Below are 22152 nucleotides of genomic sequence, written 5' to 3' on the forward strand. Positions count from 1 at the left end.
ACAGAACGACGAGAGGACCTGTGAGGTTGATTTATGGCACCAGGAGAGCAGAGTTGCAACGGAAGTGGTAGATGACGACAACATGGAGAAATTTGCTAGTGAGACTGAGCTCATTTACAAGAGCAGGAGAGCAGCGTTGCAACAGAAGCGGTGGATGATGACCGTTAGTGATCCTACTGCACTGTCTGCTTACAGCAGCACCCAGGACACAACAGCAGGGGTGACGGTAAGCTGAGCTGAGCAGGCTCCATGCTTGCCGTGGTATGGTGTCTGCATGGAAAAAAGGCGCGAAACGATTGTCTGCCATTGCTTTCATGGAGGGAGGGGTGACTGACGACATGTACCCAAAACCACCGGCGACAATATCTGCCCTGTCAGGCATTGGGAGCGTAACCCTGAATTCCAGTGGGCAGCAGAGACTGCGGGAACTGCAGGATAGTTACCCACAGTGTACCGCTCCGTAAGTCAATGCTAGCCACGGTAGTGAGGACGCACTCCGCCGACTTAATGCGCTTAGTGGGGACACACGCAATCGACTGTATAAAATCAATTTCTAAAAATTGACTTCTATAAAATCGACCTAATTTCATAATGTAGACATACCTAAGTATATTTCTGTACTGTGTTTTTGTGTATGTCTGTCAGTTTTTCTGTGTAACATTCTGAGTCTATTTTGTGATTTTGGCTGCCTACCTTTGTCTTTGTAGTCTGTCTCTGAATCCTTGTAGTCTGCCTCAATATATTCATCTGCCACCCCAGCAGACCACCTCACTACAGCGAAATGTATAACACTGATTTATATATATATATAAGGCTGATTCTTGCCAAATACAAAATCAGTGGCTATGAACCAGAAAGAAAGCACCAAAATCCAGAGGAGGACAGTGCAATCTATCTGAAAGAGGAGAGCCTCAGATAGAAAAACACTTTGTTCACCACTGTCCAAAATGTGAGGAACTGAGAGAAAAGTATTTCCTCAAAATCTTAAACGCGATGAGACTTTTCATCAACAAGCAAGGCAGGAAAGCTGAGGGAAGGAGGGAGGCAGTGATGGCAACCTACCAGCCCAGAAAGGGACCCAAATGAAAGAGGGCTAATAACCCTTTCCCCAAACACAATGCTAACCCCCGCGGTGGGGCAAACGGTAACTGCGTCTGGCAGTCACCGGCGGAGCACCTCTTGGACAAGACGTGTTTGCCTTGCCACGCTAGTGACTTGCTGAAGTGCTGAGCCACACATCCAGTGGGGGGAGGGAAGGGGTGTGTGCCTCTCTCTCGGGGAGGGTACGCGTGGGTGCCTCCCTCTGCACTGCCAGCGACTCTGCCCCCTTCCCACTTCCTCTCCCCCTGGCGCCCCGGCCCGGCTGCGCGGCCCGACGGAAGGGGATTAGCGCTCGCGCCTGCCCCCCTGGCTGGGGCGTGCGTGCGGGGCTCGGAAGATGGAGGGCTACAGGCTCTTCCTCGTGCTGCTGGTCTCGGCGCTGCTGCTTGGCTTCCTCTCCGTGCTCTTCGCCCTCATCTGGGTCTTTCATTACCGGGAGGGGCTCAGCTGGGACGGGGGCTCGGCGGAGTTCAACTGGCACCCGGTCCTCATCATCACCGGCTTCGTCTTCATCCAGGGGATCGGTGCGTGCGCGGCGCCTGCACCAGAGGGCGCGGGGAGGGCGCCGGGGGACCCGGGCCGGGGGCGAGGAAGCCTGGGGGGGGCTGGGAGGAGGGGGGCCCGGGCGCGCGTGGGGCTGCGGGGCGAGGAGCGGGGCATGGGGCTGGAGGGACTGGACGGACCTGCCGGGACAGGCCAGCGCACAGCCTCGTGCGGCTCTTGTTATTGTTGACACGAGCCGCCCGGAGACTCGCGTTCTCGCTCGTGAGCGCCCCGCCCGCCCGGGGAAGGGACAACGCGGCTTTCGTGACTCGCCCAGGCGGCTGGGTGGCTTTTGCGCTGGGGCCGCTGATCTACCCTGGCCTGGCATTTCTGTGCGCTTTGAGTAACGCGGCGGCGCGCTGGCAGGCAGGCAGGCAGGGTGCAGCCTTCCTGCAAGTTGTGGAACTAAATGTCAGGGCTGAGGCGTTACTCTGCTCCTCTTCCTCTTGCCGTGTCTGGGTCGCTGCTTCGCCCGGGAACAAGCAAATCAGGAAAGAGAAGGGAGGGTCTGCACCACTGACACCATGCCCAGGGAAGTTTTGCCTTAGCCAGAGCCAACGGCAGCATCCTATATGCCATTTAAAAAGCAATTAGTCACTGTGGCTTCAGTGCAAGTCACCCCATCGGGCTTCCACTTCTTGTTTTATGTATTTTTAACGCTGCAACCTAACTATTGTGAAGTGGCCAGGGCGGGGAGGGAGCTGTTTTCAATAACTGTTTTTGGTTGCTTAGTCTTCAAACTTTCAATGACTTTCAAGCGCTTCCTGTTAAACAACTACCCCGATAATATTAACTATTTCTCCTTTCCCTTCCATAACACACCATTAGTCCCTGGCACCTTTGTTCTAAATGCAGAGGGTGCTCAGAATGGGCTAATCGTTACTCTCCATTTTGGACTGTGACTTAACTTTTATTACTTAGAATGTTTGCGAGCTCACCAGAAACAACGAATGAAGACATACTGTGGTGCACAATTGTACCTTTATGTAATATGGGGGAGAAGAGAAAAACTTGCAATTCTCTTATTAGGCTTTAAACAATAGAGAAAGTGGTAGGAAAGCTATGGGTGAGTGGAATAACAGTGACATTAATCTATTATGTCTATGATTTGGTCCAAATTGAGATTACAGAGTGCAAAAATGAAGGCATTAGACTGCATCAGAAAATACTGAAGTGTTGGGTGAAAATAAAATGGATAGAATAATAGAGGAAATGGACATAGAAGAATAACAGAAAGGGTTCCAAGAATCTACTCCCACTGCAATCTGGTAAAATTTGTGTCGGCTTCCACAGGAGCAGAATCAAGTCCTATATTAACAAATGTCCAGGTGCAGTGCAGAAAAAAAGTAAAATACCAGATTATTTTACCACTTTTTTCTTTTTGTTCAGCATTTAAACTTTTTTGCGGGAGGGCAGGGAATCATTTCTAGCCCTTCTGTTTGCAAAAAATTTCAATATAAATGTAAATTAGTGTCTTTTTTTTTCACTTTATACAGTAGTGGTTAATTTAGAAGGTTATTTTTGACCACTTTAAATACCAAAGTTTTTGTTTGGTTCACTGCTGAATGATGATTCAGATTCATCCAGTAAGCTCACTAGTCCAAAACATCACACTATTTCATAGGAAACTGCTGCATGCACATTCCTGCAGCAGAAAAGTCAGGCTGCATCTACACGATGGGGCTGTCGATGTCAGCTATGCCCCCTAGTGCAGACACAGCGTACGCGGATGAAAGAAGTTTTTCTTTCAGAGTGGCAACACCACCTACCCAAACAACGTTGTCTACATTGATGGAAGCACTCTACACTGCAGGTTGTTAGCCCTGACTGACACAGCTAGCCTGATGTAACTTTTCAGTGTAGACATAGCCTCAGATTTAAAATCAAAACATAAGGGTGTGGGTGGCCTTTTAGTTTTGGTTTGGACAGGGAGTTGTGATTTTAAAAATAAAATCCAAAACTCATTCCTTCAGTGGGGAAGTAGTCCCAGTTTGGTAGCTTAAAGAAAAAATATTTATTTTTTGTCCGTTTCTAATAGGTTCAGTAGATCACATGAAGTGCAGTTGTAGGGTCTGATTACACTTCTAATGGTAAAACTCCTATTGACTTCAGTAGGAGATGGATCAGGCCTGTGACAGGGTGAATAGAGCCTCATGGGCAAGGAAGAGGCCAGAGAGGCCCTTGTGATAGGACTAGCCCCACCCTTCTGGCCCTCTCAATTATACAGAAGAGGGAGGAAGGCTGAAAGGGTGGAAACTGCAGTCAAGGGAGGCGGGGGTGTGTGTGTGTGTGTGTGTGTGTGTGTGTGTGTGTGTGTGTGTGTGTGTGTGTGTGTGTGTGTGTGTGTGTGTGTGTGTGTGTGTGTGTGTGTGTGTGTGTGTGTAAGAGCAGGATTGCCCTAGGCCAGTGGCTCTCAACTTTTCCAGACTACTGCACCCCTTTCAGGAGTCTGATTTGTCTTGTGTACCGCCAGGTTTCACCTCACATAAAAACTACTTGCTTAGAAAATCAGACATAAAAGTACAGAAGTGTCACAGCACACAATTGCTGAAAAATTGTTCTTTCTCATTTTTACCATATAATTATAAAATAAGTCAACTGTAATATAAATATTGTACTGACATTTCAGTGTATAGTATTTAGAGCAGTATAAACAAGTCATTGTATGAAATTTTAGTTTGTACCGACTTTGCTAGTGCTTTTTCTGTAGCCTGTTGTAAAACTAAGCAAATGTCTAGATGAGCTGATGTACCCTCTGGAAGACCTCTCTGTACCCCCGAGGGTACGTGTACCTGTGGTTGAGAACCACTGCTCTAGGCACCAGGCTGTAGGAGTGACTCCTGATACTGCAGAGTGAACTCCTAGGTTGGAGACCTTCACCACTAAGTAGCATACAGCAGACTCCGAGGGCAAGACAGACAGGTTGAGTCTGCCACGGAGTCCTAGCTAGAGCTATTTCCACAAACCCATTACCTTGTGACTGGATTGTTGACAGCACTGTAGATTCACTAGCTCCTTTCCCCAGTCCCTTTTTCTGGGACCTCATGGAGAAAGTATCCGTAAAGGCATGGGGTTTTGTGACTTCCATTTTGATCTCCCAACCAGAGAGACTTAAGGCAGCCCACAAAGGGCAGACCACCACCTGCCAATAGTATGGAAGTGGGGCTGGTGTTGTGACCACCTGGTGTAGATAAGTGGGCTTGGTCAGGTTCCCCCACCCCCTGAGGAAGGAACCACCAAGGACTCTGTTACAAGGCTCTTAATCAGTCTGCATCACACGAACAACTTTTATTTACAAGCAGGGGAATTTATTTGTGCAGAAAGTAAACAAGTTTCTCTCTATAGACCTTTTCCCCACCACCATCACAACCACCCCGAGATTTGGTTTGCCCTTCTGCTGTGACCAAAGGTTTTGTTTAAAGCAATATTTGCACAGGGGATTTTTAAAAAGTAAATAAAAGGTCCTCACAGCTCAAAAGAAATAAGTGTAAAAAGAAGTCATTGGTAAAATAATTATCTATGATATTAAACTCTGAGTACAGTTAATATTGTCAAATAACAGGAAAAGCAAATGTGGAGAATGAAAACAAGATTGTGCAAGAAATTGGGATTAATACAAGATTAAGAACATAAACAACAAGGTTATAGACCAGATCTAAAATTCACTGAAGTCCATCGAAAGACTGCCATTGACTTAAAAGGGATTTGGAACTGGATCAGGCCTTAAAATAGGGCACCCCTTTGTACACAGACTGTGAAAAGAAGTACAATTGCAAAGTAATTAATATTGTATTAGAATGGAATCTCAAATTAAACTTAACTGTGGGATATGAACGGGTAACCAGATCATCCAAACTGAGAATAGAATGAGCACATGTGGTTATTTAAGGGTGGAAAGTTATGGAAAAGCAGAAGTGTGAGGTATGAAAAAGAAGCGTGGACAGTGGTTGAGAAGTAAACTTGTAAAATGACCGAGACAATCTAAATTCAGCCCAGGAGAAAGGGAGAAAGCTGGTTGTATTGCTGTTCTTTGTAAGTGATGCAAGAATAAGCACAACTGGAGATCAGACATAGTAAATGAGCTGTGAAAGAAAAAGGTGCATGGGCCCCTACACAGAGGTAAAAAAATCTTTATTGCATGTCACCAGCTCTACCTCCAAGATGAGTTTGACACAACAGTGTGTACGAGGATGAGCAGGTTCAGAGATTAGCACACATATTTAATGTAGCTAAATTAAATGTTAATGAAATTATTAATTTTCTTAACTAATAAGATAATTTCACAGCAGTTTTTAGAAATACTTGTCACTGTTTCAATATCTTTATTTGGTAAATGGGCTGAATGGAGGATTGCGTAGGATTGGAGAATGCCTCAAAGCTGTATTCCCCTCGCTTTTTTATGTCCACCTCCAACTGCCCCCTAGTTACCACAGTGATGGGCATGGTGCCAGTATATGAACATAAACAGAAAATAATTTAGGTTCCTCCACGCATGGGAGTGGAAGGGATGGTGAGCCCTTAATCACCTGAGTTTTAAGACCAACATTTTCACTGGAATTCCTTAGTTTCACAAAACTTTGAATACATCTGTGTTGCACCTGCAAAATTCCCATTTGTCACTGTAAAATGGATAATGGAAGCAAATAATTATCAGTTCAAGTACAGTTATGGAGGCCATAACAACTGGGCCTCAAACACAGCCTGAACAACTCCTAAGGCATTCCCAAAAAGAGACACAAATAAGCAACTATAGTTGAACCCAAACTTCTTCCCTAAATTGCCTTTACAAGAAGAAATAGTACAGTAAATTAGGATTATGCCAAAACGGGTGACCAAGGAACCTTAGCATGTCTGAATAGTTGCTAAACTCTTGGACACATAAATATCCATTCCCACAATTTATCCAAAAGCCAGTGGAATTTTTGCCCTTATAATTCAATTCTGAAAGTTTCCTAAAAAGATGATAGAAAATGCATTACATCTTCCTCAATCCATTTGTGCCAAACAAGTTTCTGAACAATTTTAAATGTAACTTTTTTATTTATGAAGGAATCTCAGGAAGATCTAGAAAGGTATGCAAGCCAGTGTTCATCAGTGGGGATGATGGAATAAATCTTCCCAGATTATTTAGAGTGTCATCTGTGTGAAGTATTATAAGTCCTATCTTAAGTTGGGCCTCTATAAACTTTAACTGTTTAATGGTAAACAAAATTATTTTTATTAATTGAAAAAGCATCTTATGCTTAGGTTAGCATTTAGTAGGAAAGTTATGAAATAATTTACCAACAGAGAACTGAGGTACATTCCACAATATTTTAAGAAGTGCTGAGAATGAGGGGATGTGATGGATGTGGGATTGTTGATAAAGCTATTAATTATTTTTATCAAGAGATAATTCTTATTGAGTGTGTACCTCATGCTAGAACTCAAAGCAGAGGATGCACCAGTCTTTCCCAGCATGGACCAAAATAGTTTCCTCCTGAGCCTACACATTTCTGGAACATCTGATCTTGTACAACCAGGGACATTCAGATAGGATTTTCCATATGATGAAGTACGGCTTAAAAACTGCCCACTAGAATTACAATTACTTTATCCAGAATATCTGGATACACTTAATTGGCCCTGAAGCTACAAAGGTGGTCTTTGATACGGAGTAAAGGGAAACCTACCCTGTAAAATTTAAGACTATGTGGAAATAAAGTGCTGTCTCTTGAGGCCAGAGCAACACCTGCTGCCACTTGAAACATCTGGGTCATCAGTGATGCCAGCCTTGACCCACTGTTGCTGCCAGAGAGAAGCTGCATGCTTTAAGTTATGAGCTATGATCACCTAGTTCCAGTAAACAACTACTACATGAGTAGACCTGGGCAAAATTCTTTTAGTGAATAGAAAATATAACCCCAAAATGCATTTTTTAGGGCATCAAAACTATTTGTGAATTAAGATCAAATTTGGTGTCTAGTTTCAGCCAAACTAAAATGGATTTTTTTTTCTGAAAAAGTCAAAACAGTTGGTTTTTTTCATTGTTTTGGGAGTTTTTTATCTGAAACCATTTTTTTTTGGTTTGGTTTGATTTATCATTTTGTCAAGAAACCGAAAAAAATCCATTTTAGTTTGAAACTAACCAATTTTTTCCTGGTTTGGCCCTCAAACCAAAAAAATCAAGTAATCACTCAGCTCTACAGCTGTGAGTTAAAGACCATAAGAAATGAAGAAATGTAAACTCTTACAGCTGTTTATCATTTAGTTCATGGGGACGCCTCAAAGCTCCTGTGCTCTGAGTATGTGAATAAATATTGTGTTTATAGGTAACAACACCTTTAATAGTCTCCTATCCTAAATAAAATCCAACTATCCTTAAATTAGCCAATAACTTTTCAGAGTTAAGGAGTAATATTCTGGCATTGGCTTTTAACTTTGTAACTCTTAGTCATTTTTAATTTGAAATAAAAAATTTCATATGTAATAGAAAATGTAAATTTCTCATTTTTTAAAATATTATTATTAGTTTGTAAAATATAAAGGACCAAATTCTGCCCTAGATACCCATTAATAATAGAAGTCACATTTGTGTATCAGAGGGCAGAATTATGCCCACATTATTTTCAGAAAACTTTGGGAATAATTACATGAAAATCTTCAAGAAGTTGTTTACGATTATGCTACTTCGCTTCATTCATAGTAGGACAAGGCAAGGCATTTTCCTTCTTGTTAGATAGTAATCATGAGACTGACATGCTGAACTATAGCAATCTTTGCTATGTCATGTGGTTTGACTCCTGTCAAGCTGTCTTGAAAATGAGGCTGCCATCTTTTCTGAGTTTGAATAGTGCATGCTTTACTTGTATCCCATTCTTGAACAAAACCCCATAAAATACCTAAATGCTGTATGCACAGTTATATTAAGAGCATTTTTTCATTCCTACGTTATGCTTCCCATAGGATGTAGAAATTTACATTGATCTGAGAGCTGTTCATATTCAAGGACATTCCACTGGTGAACAGAGTTCTCTTTGTGAATTGTGTAGTGAAATTCTGTAATTTCTGGCATGCATTGTACCCAAATAAAAATTCAAATGCATAAATAGGGCCTTAAAAGCAATTTGCCATTCATTATTATTCATCCAAACACACACAACACATATTTCCTTTCAGGATTCCTATCATATATGATTTCATTAATAATGCTAAGATTATAGCACAGCAGTGAACTGAAAGCATGAGTGCTGTTTATTTTGCTAAGTAGTGATTTTATCCTTATATTACTGGGGAAAAGTCAAGAAATACACTCCCCCCTCTCCCCAGTGTACATAAGAGTACATTCATGCTCCCACAGAGCAGGAACATTTCATATAGCTAGGAATACTCTCATTCTTTTGTTTTCAGCATAGTTAACTATATATACACTCAGCTTGATCCTAACACATCTGAATGCCAGTCTGCAGCCAGAAAAATTAAATGAGGATTTTAGCAATTAGCTCATTGTTAAGAAACCGTTGCTTTGTTTATTGTGAAGGGACTGTCCCCTCCAACCATTAAATGATTTTTGGATTTTTTTTACATTAAAGTGGTAAATTTCTGCCTCTCTTCATTCAGTTGCTTTTCCTCCCTTCATTGATATTTCCTTGGAAGGGAGGGACCCGTGCTCATAATCTGTTTTTTTCTTATTGGTGAGCAGTTAAGATAATGCTATTTCATTGGCAATCCAGAGTCAGATGAAGCCTCTCCTTTCTGTAAATAATATAGTTTAAGGACTGACAGCTGTGTAAAAGGGGTCAGTGCCAAAAAAGACATGACTTGTGTACATTTAGTGGATTCTGAATTAGTAATAACAATTGCACAGCAATTCATTCCACATATTTTCTCAGGAAGGGGCATGTGGTATCTAAAAAGTCAGTACCTGACAGGAGAGTAATACTTTCAGACTTAGACAAAATATACAATTTGCTAACATTCTTTTGCAATATGCATATACTAAAAACTATACTGATACAAGATTAAGTTTTTGCCTAACCCCTTTGGTTTTAAGGGCCAGATTTTGATTCCCTCACTCTCACTGAGTAGCATCTTACTCCATATATAGTCTCATTGGGGCAATGGAGCTACTTGAGGAGTAAAGCGCTATTTAAAATGAGTAAAGGCATCTGAATAAATTTTTCCAGTAGATGATCCCATGGATAAATGAATTAGGCCACAATCCTGCAATCTTATCTGCAAAAGAGGACCCATGTGCCCTGTAGGATCCCACACAGATCAGGCTTCAGGAGTGGGGCCTAACATTTGTTTGCTGTTAGTTTTTAACCTGCTGAGACAAAACTTCTACGAAAAAGTTAGAAGAAAGTTTCTCCCTAGAGGTTATACTTTGGCCTGAATTGTGTGTTGGGAACTAATGAGATTACATGTAACACTGTGAAGTGGGAGGAAAAAAATCTGACTCCTCTGAAGTTTTTCCTGTTCTGTAGTTCACACTGGAATTATTTGAATTATGCATGATTATCAAAATCCTTATAGAAAAGAGATTTACTATTAAATCTTGCTTTTATTCCCTCCTCAGCCATTATTGTGTACAGATTGCCATGGACCTGGAAATGCAGCAAACTCCTGATTAAATTCATCCATGCTGGGTTAAATACCATAGCAATGATTCTTGCGATTGTTTCTCTGGTAGCTGTTTTTGATTTCCACAATGCCAAGAACATTCCCAACATGTACAGTCTGCACAGCTGGATTGGACTGGCTGCTGTTATATTTTATACTCTGCAGGTCAGATTTTAACTACTGTATTTATAAATAAGATATAAAGCTGAAGAATGTGTCCTATAATTAATTAAAGTACAGTAGAACCTCAATCATTTACATTAACTACGAGGAGACCTATTTTGATTTACTGAATATTGCAAATGTGCAAATAAACACACAAACGATTAAAAAACGTCAAGGATACTGTATCACTAAATGTATTTTGTTTATTTTACTTTGATGTAAAAATAGTAGTATCACCACAGTAGCATGGGCAACGGCGGCAGTCGTGGGGGCCAGTTGTCCCGAGTATGTACTCAAAGGGTTCAAGTGGGTTTGTACTCAGGGAAGCTAGCCTGTGCTATCATTGCTGCACTACTATTTTTAGTGCATTAGCTCAGATAAGAGCTAGCACAAGTATGTGTACACGACCTGGGAATCACATCCCTTGCTTGTTGTGTTGACATACTCTATAAGTTTAATATGAGTCATTTTCTCTACCTTCAGTTTAGTGATTCTGCATTTTGAGCTGAAGCCTGTACAATTAAAAGAGGGCTTGGTTACCCAATGGTCACGAGGAAACACAGAAAATGCCCACTCCTGAGCTTTGTCCCTCATTCTCCAGGCTGGCAAGAGCAGGGAGTCGTGTTCTGACACTGCAAAGGGGGAGCATTTTGCATCGCTGTTCAGCATACGGTCTATTGTTGACTAAAAGAGCAACAATTACTGGTTTATGAGAGGCCTATTGAAATATAAAAAATATTACTCTCATTATTAGACATTCCACCATTGCCCACCATTCAACATTTCTATAGCAAAGCAGTAATGCCTAAAGAAAAAAGTTTTAATATGACAAGTTTTTACAAATTAATAGTCTGAATAATTATATTTCAGTAGAATTCCTGAGACAATGCTCATATACAGTACTGTAGCTAGAAGATACTCTGTTCCTATGGATATGGTACTGTAACCTGCTCTATTTGGACAAAATTTATTTGAATACAGTGAAGTGAAAGGTAATCTATCTAGGAATAGAAAAGAATGCAGGCCATCCCTATAGAATGGGGGCTCTATCCTGGAAAACAGGGACTCTGAAAAGGACTTAGGGGTCTTAATGGACAAGTAACTCAACATGACCTCCCAATGCGGGCGTAAAAAAGGCTAATGCGATCCTTAGATATATAAATGGGAACAGTGAGTAGGAAGGTGATTTTACCTTTGTATACACCATTCATAAGAATGATACTGGAATACTGCATCCAGTTCTGGTGACTGCATTTTAAAAAGGATGTTGAGAAACTGGAGAAGGTGCAGAGAAAAGCCATAAAAAATATTTGAGGGCTAGAAAAAATGCCTTAACATGAGAGATTGAAGAGCTCAACATGTTTAGTTTATCAGAAAGAAAACTGAGAGGTGACTTCTTCACAGGGAGAAAATATAGGGCTCTTTAGCAGAGAAAGGCATAACAAGAGCCAATGGCTGGAAAATAAAGCAGGACAAATTTAAATTAGAAATAAGTTGCACATTTTTAACAGTGAGTGGGATTAACCACTGGAACAAACTACAGAGTGAAATCGTGGATTTGCCATCTCTTGATGTCTTCAAATCAAGACTTGATGCCTTTTTGGAAGATATGTTTTAGTCAGACTTAAGTTACTTGGCTCAATACATGGGTATCCAGGTGAAATTCTTTGGCCTGTCTTATACAGGTCAGACTAGTTGATTTGTGGGAAGGGGGAGAAATCAAAATGAAAGAGGATACTGTTAAAATAAAAATAATTTTCACTCCATACAGTATTATTCTGCCATAGTTTATTGAAAATGAAAGCTTTACTGTTGGAAGACAGGATCCTTGGCTAGATGGATCTTTGGTCTGACCCAGTATGGCCATTCTTATGTAACTTAAAATGGTGTTTTTCACTATGCAGTGTGGTTACTTTTTACCATTTCCACTTAGTTTGGACAGTGGTAGAAGATTGGTTTATTTATAATCCATTTCATGGACTGTGTCTTAGGAACTAGCACAATATTGTCTTTGCGTTTAACACTATAGGGCAACATACTTAAAAATATATTCCTAGTCCAATTAGGTTTGGATCTCAGACACTTTAAAAATGAACCTTTTAGGGTGGTTTCAATTGTCATTTAAAAGTGCAGATTTCTTTCACAGTTTTAATGCTGAATCTGTTTTCTGTGTTTAGCTTGTCTTAGGTTTTGCTGTCTTTCTGCTGCCCTTTGCTCCAGTTTCTCTTCGAGCATCTCTCATGCCAATACATATTTATTCTGGCCTTCTCATCTTTGCAACAGTGATTGCAACAGCTCTCATGGGATTCACAGAGAAACTTATTTTTGCTCTGTAAGTACTATATTTCATAATTTCACCCTTCCACTTGTTTGCTCATTAAATTCAACGATGAAAACTATCGTCAAGTTTGCATACACCAATGTATTCTAGTATTGATCCAGTGTTTATTTTTAACAACATGAATAGTAGTCTTTTTTTTTTTTAGGCAACTTTAAGATGATTGTCCTTAAAACAGTTCTTTTTATTTATTTTTTCCTGCAAAGGAAAAATCCTGCATATAGCACATCTCCACCAGAGGCGATTTTTGTCAACACTCTTGGTCTTCTGATTCTAATCTTTGGTGCTCTTATTTTGTGGATGGCAACAAGACCCCACTGGAAGCGCCCACCAGAACAGAATTCTAAAATTCAGCAACCAAGTGGAGGGACACCTGAAGGTACAGAAGAGGAATCCACTATGACAGACTGCAGCAATACAGATAAATCTGATGTGGAGTTCAATAGTGAAGCAGCAGCCAGAAAACGAAACCTCAAACTTGATGAGGTAGGGCAAAGGTCTACCATGTAAAGGGAGTACACAGAATTGCTGTAGTCTTACATTATAAAAAAAGCTATTCCTATCCAGCTATTGATTACATTTGGTATTTAAACAGGGAATTTCTATCAGGCTTGCTTAATGCAGTTCAATTTTTCTGTCCAACTAGTATGAGCTGAAAAGGTCTCTAAAATTCAGTAAGACCCACATTTGTCATGACATTCCTTATTCTATCTCTGTCTAAAAGAATTGGGGACTGGGATGAAAAATCATGTTGAGATTTGTGCCTTTTAAGAAAAACGTAGTATGTTTGGAATAAGGACGGAGTTTTAAAAAGCATCTAATGGGAAAATTTCTACATCACATCTTAATTTTGTCGGTTGTTTCAATGCAGTTCACTAGTTTCTTTAACCAGTTATTATGACTGGGACAAAATGCTGCCCCGAGTTATGCTGTGAATGGGCATAAATGAGAGTTGTATATGCACAGCAGAGTGCAGAATTTATCCAATAGCACATGCCTATGCTGTTTTATAATATTGTTCCACTTTCTTAAGGGCCTGATTCTCAAGCATTTTTCAGAATCATATTGTAAACGTTTTTGGCCAAAAGTTTTGAAATTAGGAAAGAATTTTTGTTGAAATTTTCACTAAAATGTCATGTTGTTTTTGACCAGCTTTTTCCATTTATTTTTTTAATGAGTGTTCATCAACATTTTGAATTGGTTTTAAACCAGCTCTAGTAAATGTACAGATTTATAGCCAGCACTCACCCTTGGATATACGTGATTGCTACTGAAATCCATGGGAGCTACAAGTAGACATCTAAGGGAAGCGTTTGACCTGTCTTGAAATGTATGCAGTTTTTGCATTCACTTCATTAATAGAATTACAAAAACTACGTATTGGGTCATCGAATCCATCCCTTTCCTTTGGCCTCTGGAACCAGTACAGTATGGTCCTTTGTGGTTATATCTTATAAGCTAATATTTTGAAGCCTTTTTTCTTTTTGTTTTAATCTGGAAGAGTAAGATGAGGAAAGCAGTGTCTAATGGTTTAAGCACTGGAGTAGAAATCAGGACATATGGGCTATGTCTACACTTCAGTTAGAATCCAGTGGCTAGTCTGTGCCAGATGACTGGGGCTTGGGCTAAGGCTGTTTAATTGCAGTGTAGACAGCTGGCATGGGCTAGTGGCAGGTTTTTAATTACAGTGTAGACATACACATGGATTCTGTTCCCACCTCTGCCACTGGCTCACTCCAATCTTAGGCAAATTATATAACCTCTGTCTTACTTTCTTCATTTGTAAATGGAAGATTTATGTAATGCTTACCTTAGGCAATTTAACGTTTGTAAAAGTGCTTTGCACTTCTATAGCTTCTTCTGACAATCAGTATTAATGCATTACTTTTATCTAAAATCTCTCTCAGATATAAAAATAAACATTACTTTTACTCACTTGCATAATTTTAGAAGAATGGAAAACTACTCTCATAGAAAAATAATTATAGTGGATGGCTTTATGTGATTTTAAATGTCCAAAATGATTAGCTTTTCTCTTGCAATCTGCTTGTAAGGGTTGCCAAATTTACTTTTGGAATCCTAGTGTCTAGACCTAAAATCGTATTGACAAGTGGCATAACTACTTCATGTTTACCACTATTCATGTTGCAAAGAGCTCTAGACTAGACCTGTGGACACTATACCACTTTCCATTTCTTCTGAAGACTATTTTCATTTTGATTTATTTTTCAGCTTCTCACATATATTTAGGCACATTAGGATCCCACAAATATTTTAAACTTTCTAGCTCAAAGTGATGCATTGATGTACATAGTTTTGATTGCTTATTGTTATTTTAGGTCTCCTTTGAGATAATAAAGCACCTTGTGTCATGAGCTTGGGTCTATAATAACATTGAATCATTTGACAATACAAGAAAAGCTAGTATATTAATTCTTAGAAAAATTTCTCTACAGTTCTGTTTTGGTAAACAAGGTTTATATCCTAGGTTTCTGTATCACTTACATATATGTCTGACAGAGCTTAAAGTCTTAATGTGTGCTTGATCTTAATATAATTGCTTAGAAAAAGATTTCTACACACATTGTTTAAAAAAAAATCATATTATTGACATCTGCCATTTCCTGTTAGAAAACATATGGCCTTAGGAGATCAGAAACTTCTACACATTTTAATGTAGAACTCAGATATGAGACGGGAAAATACTTTCTTTCCATTGCCTGATCAGACCTCCAGTCCCACTCTTTGGGCTTGTCTACACTACCCACCGGATAGGGTATAGACGCCATAAATCGACCGCTGAGTGCTTTCCTGTCGACTCCGGTACTCCACCAGAATGAGAAGTGGAAGCGGAGTTGACAGGAGAGTGTCAGCTGTTGAATTACCACAGTGGAGACACTGTGGTAAGTAGATCTAAATACGTCAACTTCAGCTACGCTATTCACGTAGCTGAAGTTGCATATCTTAGATCAACCCCCCCCCGCAGTAGTGTAGACAAACCCTTAGTAAAAAGAGAGGGCTGCTGCTTCCATCTTTTTAAAGTGTACACTAGGTGTGTCTATATTTCCCAAAACAATCTAGATTCACTAAGAATCCCTCTATAGTCTGAGTCTAAAATCAAGAAGGCACTCTGCATTCATGGTAATGTTTGTTAAGATAAGAGGAAAAGTGAGGAAAATTAGTACTTGTCAAAGTTCACTCTGACCAATTTATATGTCCTTGAATTTACTGCATCCTATTATGGCTGTACAAGTTACACATGAGAAAGGAAGGATCACCGTAATTTACACAATGTGCTAAATTGCACTGTGTTTTTTCCTATGATTTTTTCATAATCGGATCAATCTACAGTGTTTTTTGAAAGCTTGACTCAGTGAGCACCCGATACCGGAATAAGGCCCTTAACAAAACAAAACAAAAAACAACAAAGATACTTTAGTGCTTATAAAAGGTGCCATCTTAACTCTGGAGGCTGGATTCCTGTGTTTATCTATAGAGCAGGTACAGCACAGGAAGCAGTAGTTCAAATGTCTACAAACTTGCCAACTCTTGTGTCTCAGCCACCTGTGGAGATATGCAATACATTTTTAATATCCATTTAATCCTTCATGCACTGCTGAGACTGCTAATATATGTGACATCTGACATAATAAAGACATAAGAAATGTGGGTCTTTTGTGTGCAATATGGACACCTGCCCAGGAAGTGGCCTGGAATAGACTAATTTCACATGGGACATAGCACAGTAACTATTTAATCACTTCTAACTTGGGCTATGGTGGAACCAGAAACTTACAGGTGAAAAGTTCTGCATTCTGTTAACAGTGCCTTGAGTTATACTAGTGACTATGCCTTTTATTTTCTATTCGCTACCTATACTGTCTAAGATTAACTTGAAATTAGTTGTAATGATACTGTTTAAAAGAGCAGTATCACTTTTTTCCCCTTCCTATGAAATACATTATAAAATCTTTCATTCTAAACTGATAATAAAATAACATTTCTATCCCAATTCAAAAATGCTTCTTTTAGTTCTGTCCTGGAAAAATATCTTTAAAATAAAGCTGCTTTAAGGACTGAAGAAAAAATGTTCACCTTTTAATCAATTAATTCCTAAAAAGCAATGGAAATCTCACATCCTAACTTAAATTATTACACTGTAAGTGGAGCAGGTTAGCTTACCTCTCATCATAGGGTATAATAGGGTATTTCTCAGAGCAATTTGTCAAGAAATATGCATTCAGAGACCTGTTAAATCTTACATCAGATAAATAAACTGCACATATTTTTGCTCTGTTTGAAAAATGTTATAAATATGTAACTTGTATTACCTCTAGTAAAATGTGATGTGCAAAAACAAGTTCAAGTCTTGTAGAAACGTGGAACCCGAAGGTCATTTTCAAAGGCAAAAATGGGAGTTAAGACCACAGCTTCTACCAGCGTTCAACTGGATGCCTAACTGTGCGTTTGAAAATGTCCCTCTAAACTATTAGACTTTTAAAGGGAGATTGTCACAGAGCTTAGACACCAATTTTGGACTTGTGTAACACTATATAAAAATAGGGGGTGAGGAAGGCTACAAAACCTAAAATAAACAAGTATTTTCCTTTAAATTGAATGAAAACAGGATAACTTTTAATGTATTTAAATGCTTCCCTGCAGTACTAGGCATTGAGACATAACAGCATTTTGTTCCTCATGAATGCAACTGAAAAAAAGGGAAACTGAGAACTAAATTCACTCTTCAGAGTGAATGCCAGCACTAGACAGCATAAATTATTGAAAATTAGATTTAAAAATAATTTCTATTTTGAATATTTAAAGTGGTGGTAATGATTTTTAAGCTAAAATGGAGTTGAATAAAACCAAATAGCTGAACGTACAATAATTACATGTAAATTTCTCTGCCACAGATAATGAAGATGATTGCGTATGAGATTGTAAATAAGGATTAACAATGTACATGCAAATTACAACCCGGGATTTTAGTAAGATGGTAAAAGAACATTACCAAAATATTTTCTATTTCATGAGAGTTCTTTACTCTATTTCAGCCTATTTATAAGGAACTGAAGCAACTGAATGTTTGATCATTTGCAGTGCTTATTTGTAGAGGAAAAGAAAAATGTTTTATTACAATGTATATTTCCTTACTCTTTTTTGTATGTCAATAAAAAGTATTTTTGAAGCTTGCAATACTACTTAGTGTAGAGGTGTATTCTGATACTAAATCTCAAGCGTTTGAATTCGGTGCGAATTCAAATTTGGGTTTTAATTACAGTGTATACAGTATATTGTTATAGTGAAGAGTGCTAAGCAAATTCAGTAACTGAAGATGTAAATATTCCCTGTAAGTTTCATGCTGAATACTATGCATGGTACACCATTAAAAGATTTGATTATAATCACAGTATCATAAGGGAGAAATTTTGCATATTCACTACCTAATGATTTCTGTGGAAGTTGTGCAGACATACTGGAGAAAAGAATATGGCCATAAAGTTGTTATATTCTATAAGACTATGACCCCCCGCACAGTGATCTTTGCCAGCCGTTCTGTAGCATTGCCACCTTTCACCTGGCATTTAGGCAGAGTTACCTTGACCCCAAGAATAATGGCCACCAGATACCCAGTTCAATTTGGCCTAAACTAAAAAAGTCTTTATTTGCAGTTTTACAGAGAAATTTTAAGACAAATGACTATGGGTAATCTTTTACCAACTGCCTAAATCTCATTGTTCAAAGTCACGTAAATACTTAGGAGCCTTAATCTCACTGAAAATCTAGGGGAATTAGTCTTATAAATCATGTAAGTGCTTTACAAAAAATGTTATCCCATATTCACACCTATATGAATAATAGGAAAGTATGGTCAGACTTAAACTTGCAGAGTATAACAAAATTATCCTGTCGACTGGTGTGAAAAAATATCTTTTGGTATCTTCTTGCCTGGGAGAGGCATAGCAGAAAAGAGTTTCCTCCGCAGAAATTTCTCCAGAGAGAGTTATGAGCTTTCATTTAGCAATTCCATGCACCTGGCTCAGTATCCATTTTCCACACCTGGCAGGAGCCAGTTTTCCCTGTAGCCTGCTAAACTGTCTCAACATGGACCTCACTCACATGCTCAACTGCCTCAGTGTAGACCTTGTCCACGTGCCAGTGAGAATAATGGAAACAGGGGAAGGTGTTTCCTCCACCCCAAAGATACCCTCCCTCTGCTATAGGCATGGGACAGCTTATTCCCACAGTTTTCAGAGCAAGCAGGAAAATTTCAAACATGGTAGTTCTGTGAACTAATAGGCCTCCATCCCCAAAGTCTCCATGATCTTCCTCCTATGGTAGCAGTGGTATTGCTGCCCTACTGACTGAATCAAAACATCCTAAGGTTGTGGAAATGCGTAAGTTAGATGTGAACAGAGCCTACAGGTGAATATAGCAGAAGGAGTCAAAGCCTCAGGTACAAATCCTCTCATTACTCTGTATCTGTGAAAAGAGCAGCAGTTTTGTGGGCGGGGTGATCTCTCACCATCTGAGGAGGTCTGCACAGCTCGGGTCTAGGAGTGAGCCAGCAGAGGGGTTGCTTGGCTACTCATTGGGTGGGAGCACTGAAAACATTTTCAGTCCGGGCCAGCAAAACAGCTAGGGACACATCTGCCTACAATGTATTCCATACTTTGATACTTTAGCGTGAACATCCTCACTCCTGCTGATACAGCATTTGGTTGAAGGGTGTTACAGAACAAAGGGCCCCAGTAATCCATAAATTCATTTTCAATTCTCCTCTCACCCTAGGGATAATGTACTGCTTTCTACGTTTCATCATGAAGACTGTCTGACATGGAGGGAACTGAGAAAGGAAAGATTCTGTCTTGTGAATTTTCATTCTCAGACCCTCCATGTCAGACAGTGTAACCCTCCCTCAGAAGACTGCATTATATCCAGGGTTTTATCTACTATTGCTCACTTGTTAAGTAGTTTGAAAAGGGAAGAGAGCGTTCCTACAGAAAATCCCAGCTCTGCTGCAAATGGTTTGAGTTGAATAGGACTTTTATAAAGATAATATTTTTCTGCTTTTGGAGAGTTCTTTCTGAATGGTAGTCCTAAAGGCAGTGTGAGAGCACAGATCTAGTCTGTCTTCAGTTGCCATGAAGACTGGGAATGCCCCACTATGAAGCTGTCTGACCTGGAGACCCCTAAATGAAAATTCACAGGTAAGTCAGGATTTTCCCTTTTTGTATTAATATTCAATAGCTACAGATGTAATATACTGAAACTTTGAGGCTGTACAAATTATACTGGAGAGGATTTTTTAAGACCAAAATATTTTTGTTCACTGCTTCCAACAACAAATCACAAGAGGACACACTAAAAAGAAAAAAAAATCCAGGTAGCCTGGGAGTATCTATGATATATTTCACCCTTATCTAAGAACTTCCTTGCTTTTATGGTTCACTGTTATTTTAAAGTACAATATTAAGCCCTGATACTGCAATGACTTACACAAAGGCTTAACTTAATGAAAATGCGTGGTACTACTGAAGTCAATAATAGTAAGATCTGGCTTCAGTGATTGTTTTACAGCTATTATACTTTTGTGGGTAATTCCACAGTTGATGAAACTACTCATGTGTGTAAATGTAAACAAATGCACAACTTTTTGCAGGTTCATTGCCTTGTTTGGTGCTTAATATTATGAAACTTCAAATGTTAGGGACCATTTATTGACACAATGTTTTTATTCAAATAAATTGGATGATATCCACTAACTTGATGCAGCATATTTACAAAACAAGTAAAATTGCACAAATGATTCCTGCTTTTACAACATCACGTGTGTCTCTCTTTGCAGATAATATAAAAAGACAATGACCCTGTACCAACGAGTTTATACAATATAAGGACTAGGACCTGCAACCCTTACCTACAGTGGTACTCAGATGGTCAGCAATTAGAGATGAGCCCCAAGGGACAGGTCTAGGTCTCACTGAATTCAAAGGCAGTTTTGTCCTTGACCTCTATGGGAGTTGAAGAAAATCATAAGTTATATTAAACAACAAAAATGACGTTACATTATTGTTAAGGCTGCTAAATGAAGTTCAAAAGGTAACATACCATTAGGCACATCTGCAAAAAGTCCACAAACACCAAAGCGCATGCCAAGTTTACATAAGCAATTTTGAAACCAATTTTAACACTCAGTTCACACAGACCATTAACACACACTCGCTTATGGAGGGTGTTATCTTTGATTCAGCCCTTTCTTTAGTTCCTCACGTCCAGGCCATGTCTAAATCTCACCACTTCTTCCTGCATAACATCTCTCGTGCTTGACTGTCAGGACTGGCTGACTACAGTGGAGTCAAACAAGTCCTGGCTCACTGCACAGCTGGATCCCCGGTCACCTGTGCCCCATACTCCTTCTCTTCCTCATCCACCTCCTCCTCCTTGCTGTTCATGCAGGGGCCTGTAACTCAGGCTTCTTGGAAATATCAACGGTGCTCTTGGGGGGGTGGGGTGATCCTACTGAGGATGGCTTGCAGCTCTTTGTAAAAGTGGCAGGTCTGCAGCTCTCCACCAGATCGACTGTTGGTCTCTTCGGCCCTCTGGTATGCCTGCCAGAGGTCCTTAGCTTTCAAGTGGAACTGCAGCAGGTCCCTGTTGTAGCCCTTCTTCTGCATCCCCACAGCAATCTGTTCATAGATGTCCACGTTTCTATAGCTGAATTGGATCTTTGCCTTCACAGCCTCTTCTCCCCCACAGACCCACTAGATCCACCACCTCCTGTGTAATCCAGACAGGAGCATGTCTGCACAGTGTAGCTGGCATGGTCAGCTGGGTAGTTACACTCAACAGTGGGGAGCTGCTAGGTGTGCTTGCCAAGCTGGGCAACCAGGAAAAGGAATTTCAAAAATTCATGGGGCTTTAAACAGGAGGGGGTGGCTTCCTATCTACCTGATTCCAAAAGAGTTTACAATGGTGACCAGAGCTGTCAGCATGAGTCATTGTGGGGCAGTTCCTGGAAGCCAGTAACTGTCGATGTAAGTAATGCCATGTCTACACTACCACTGTGTCAACCCTGAGTCTATGCCACTTGGGGAGATGATGTTATTAAGGCAGCGTAGCGGAGCACTTACATTGGCAGGATCCAAATTTAAGTGAAGACACAAGGCACCTTACCTTGCTGTGTATGTGTCGACCTAGCCATATAGTGTAGACCAGACCTCAGATCCAGCCTTTCCCTAACATCCAGATAACTAAATGTCTTATCCAGGCCCTCATTATCACATCTGAACTACAGCAATCCCTTCCTCACAGGCCTTCAGAAATGCAGTGTTGTCACTCATATACCCTTTCAAAATACTGCTGCAAAGAAAATGTTCCTGGCTTGTCGCTTTGCTCACATC

General features: G+C 39.9%; 1 protein-coding gene across 1 annotated transcript; it reads left to right on the forward strand.

Annotated features, from left to right (window-relative positions):
- The first annotated feature begins 1310 nt into the window (after nt 1-1310).
- CYBRD1 (cytochrome b reductase 1) lies at nt 1311-18142 on the forward strand. Its single transcript, XM_073305835.1, has 4 exons — nt 1311-1625; nt 10202-10410; nt 12588-12742; nt 12955-18142. The coding sequence occupies exons 1-4, from the start codon at nt 1439-1441 to the stop codon at nt 13256-13258; spliced, it is 855 nt and encodes a 284-aa protein (XP_073161936.1). The 5' UTR covers nt 1311-1438; the 3' UTR covers nt 13259-18142.
- Nucleotides 18143-22152: the final 4010 nt, after the last annotated feature.

Source organism: Lepidochelys kempii, chromosome 11 (assembly GCF_965140265.1).
Source record: "Lepidochelys kempii isolate rLepKem1 chromosome 11, rLepKem1.hap2, whole genome shotgun sequence".
NCBI lineage: Eukaryota > Metazoa > Chordata > Testudines > Cheloniidae > Lepidochelys > Lepidochelys kempii.

Excerpts from the sequence above, each read along its gene's own strand:
- CYBRD1 (XM_073305835.1), top strand. The coding sequence starts at position 1,439 with ATGGAGGGCTACAGGCTCTTCCTCGTGCTGCTGGTCTCGGCGCTGCTG. Across the intron at positions 10,411-12,587 it reads TTATATTTTATACTCTGCAG|CTTGTCTTAGGTTTTGCTGT; the intron begins GTCAGATTTTAA and ends TTCTGTGTTTAG. Across the intron at positions 12,743-12,954 it reads GAGAAACTTATTTTTGCTCT|GAAAAATCCTGCATATAGCA; the intron begins GTAAGTACTATA and ends TTTCCTGCAAAG.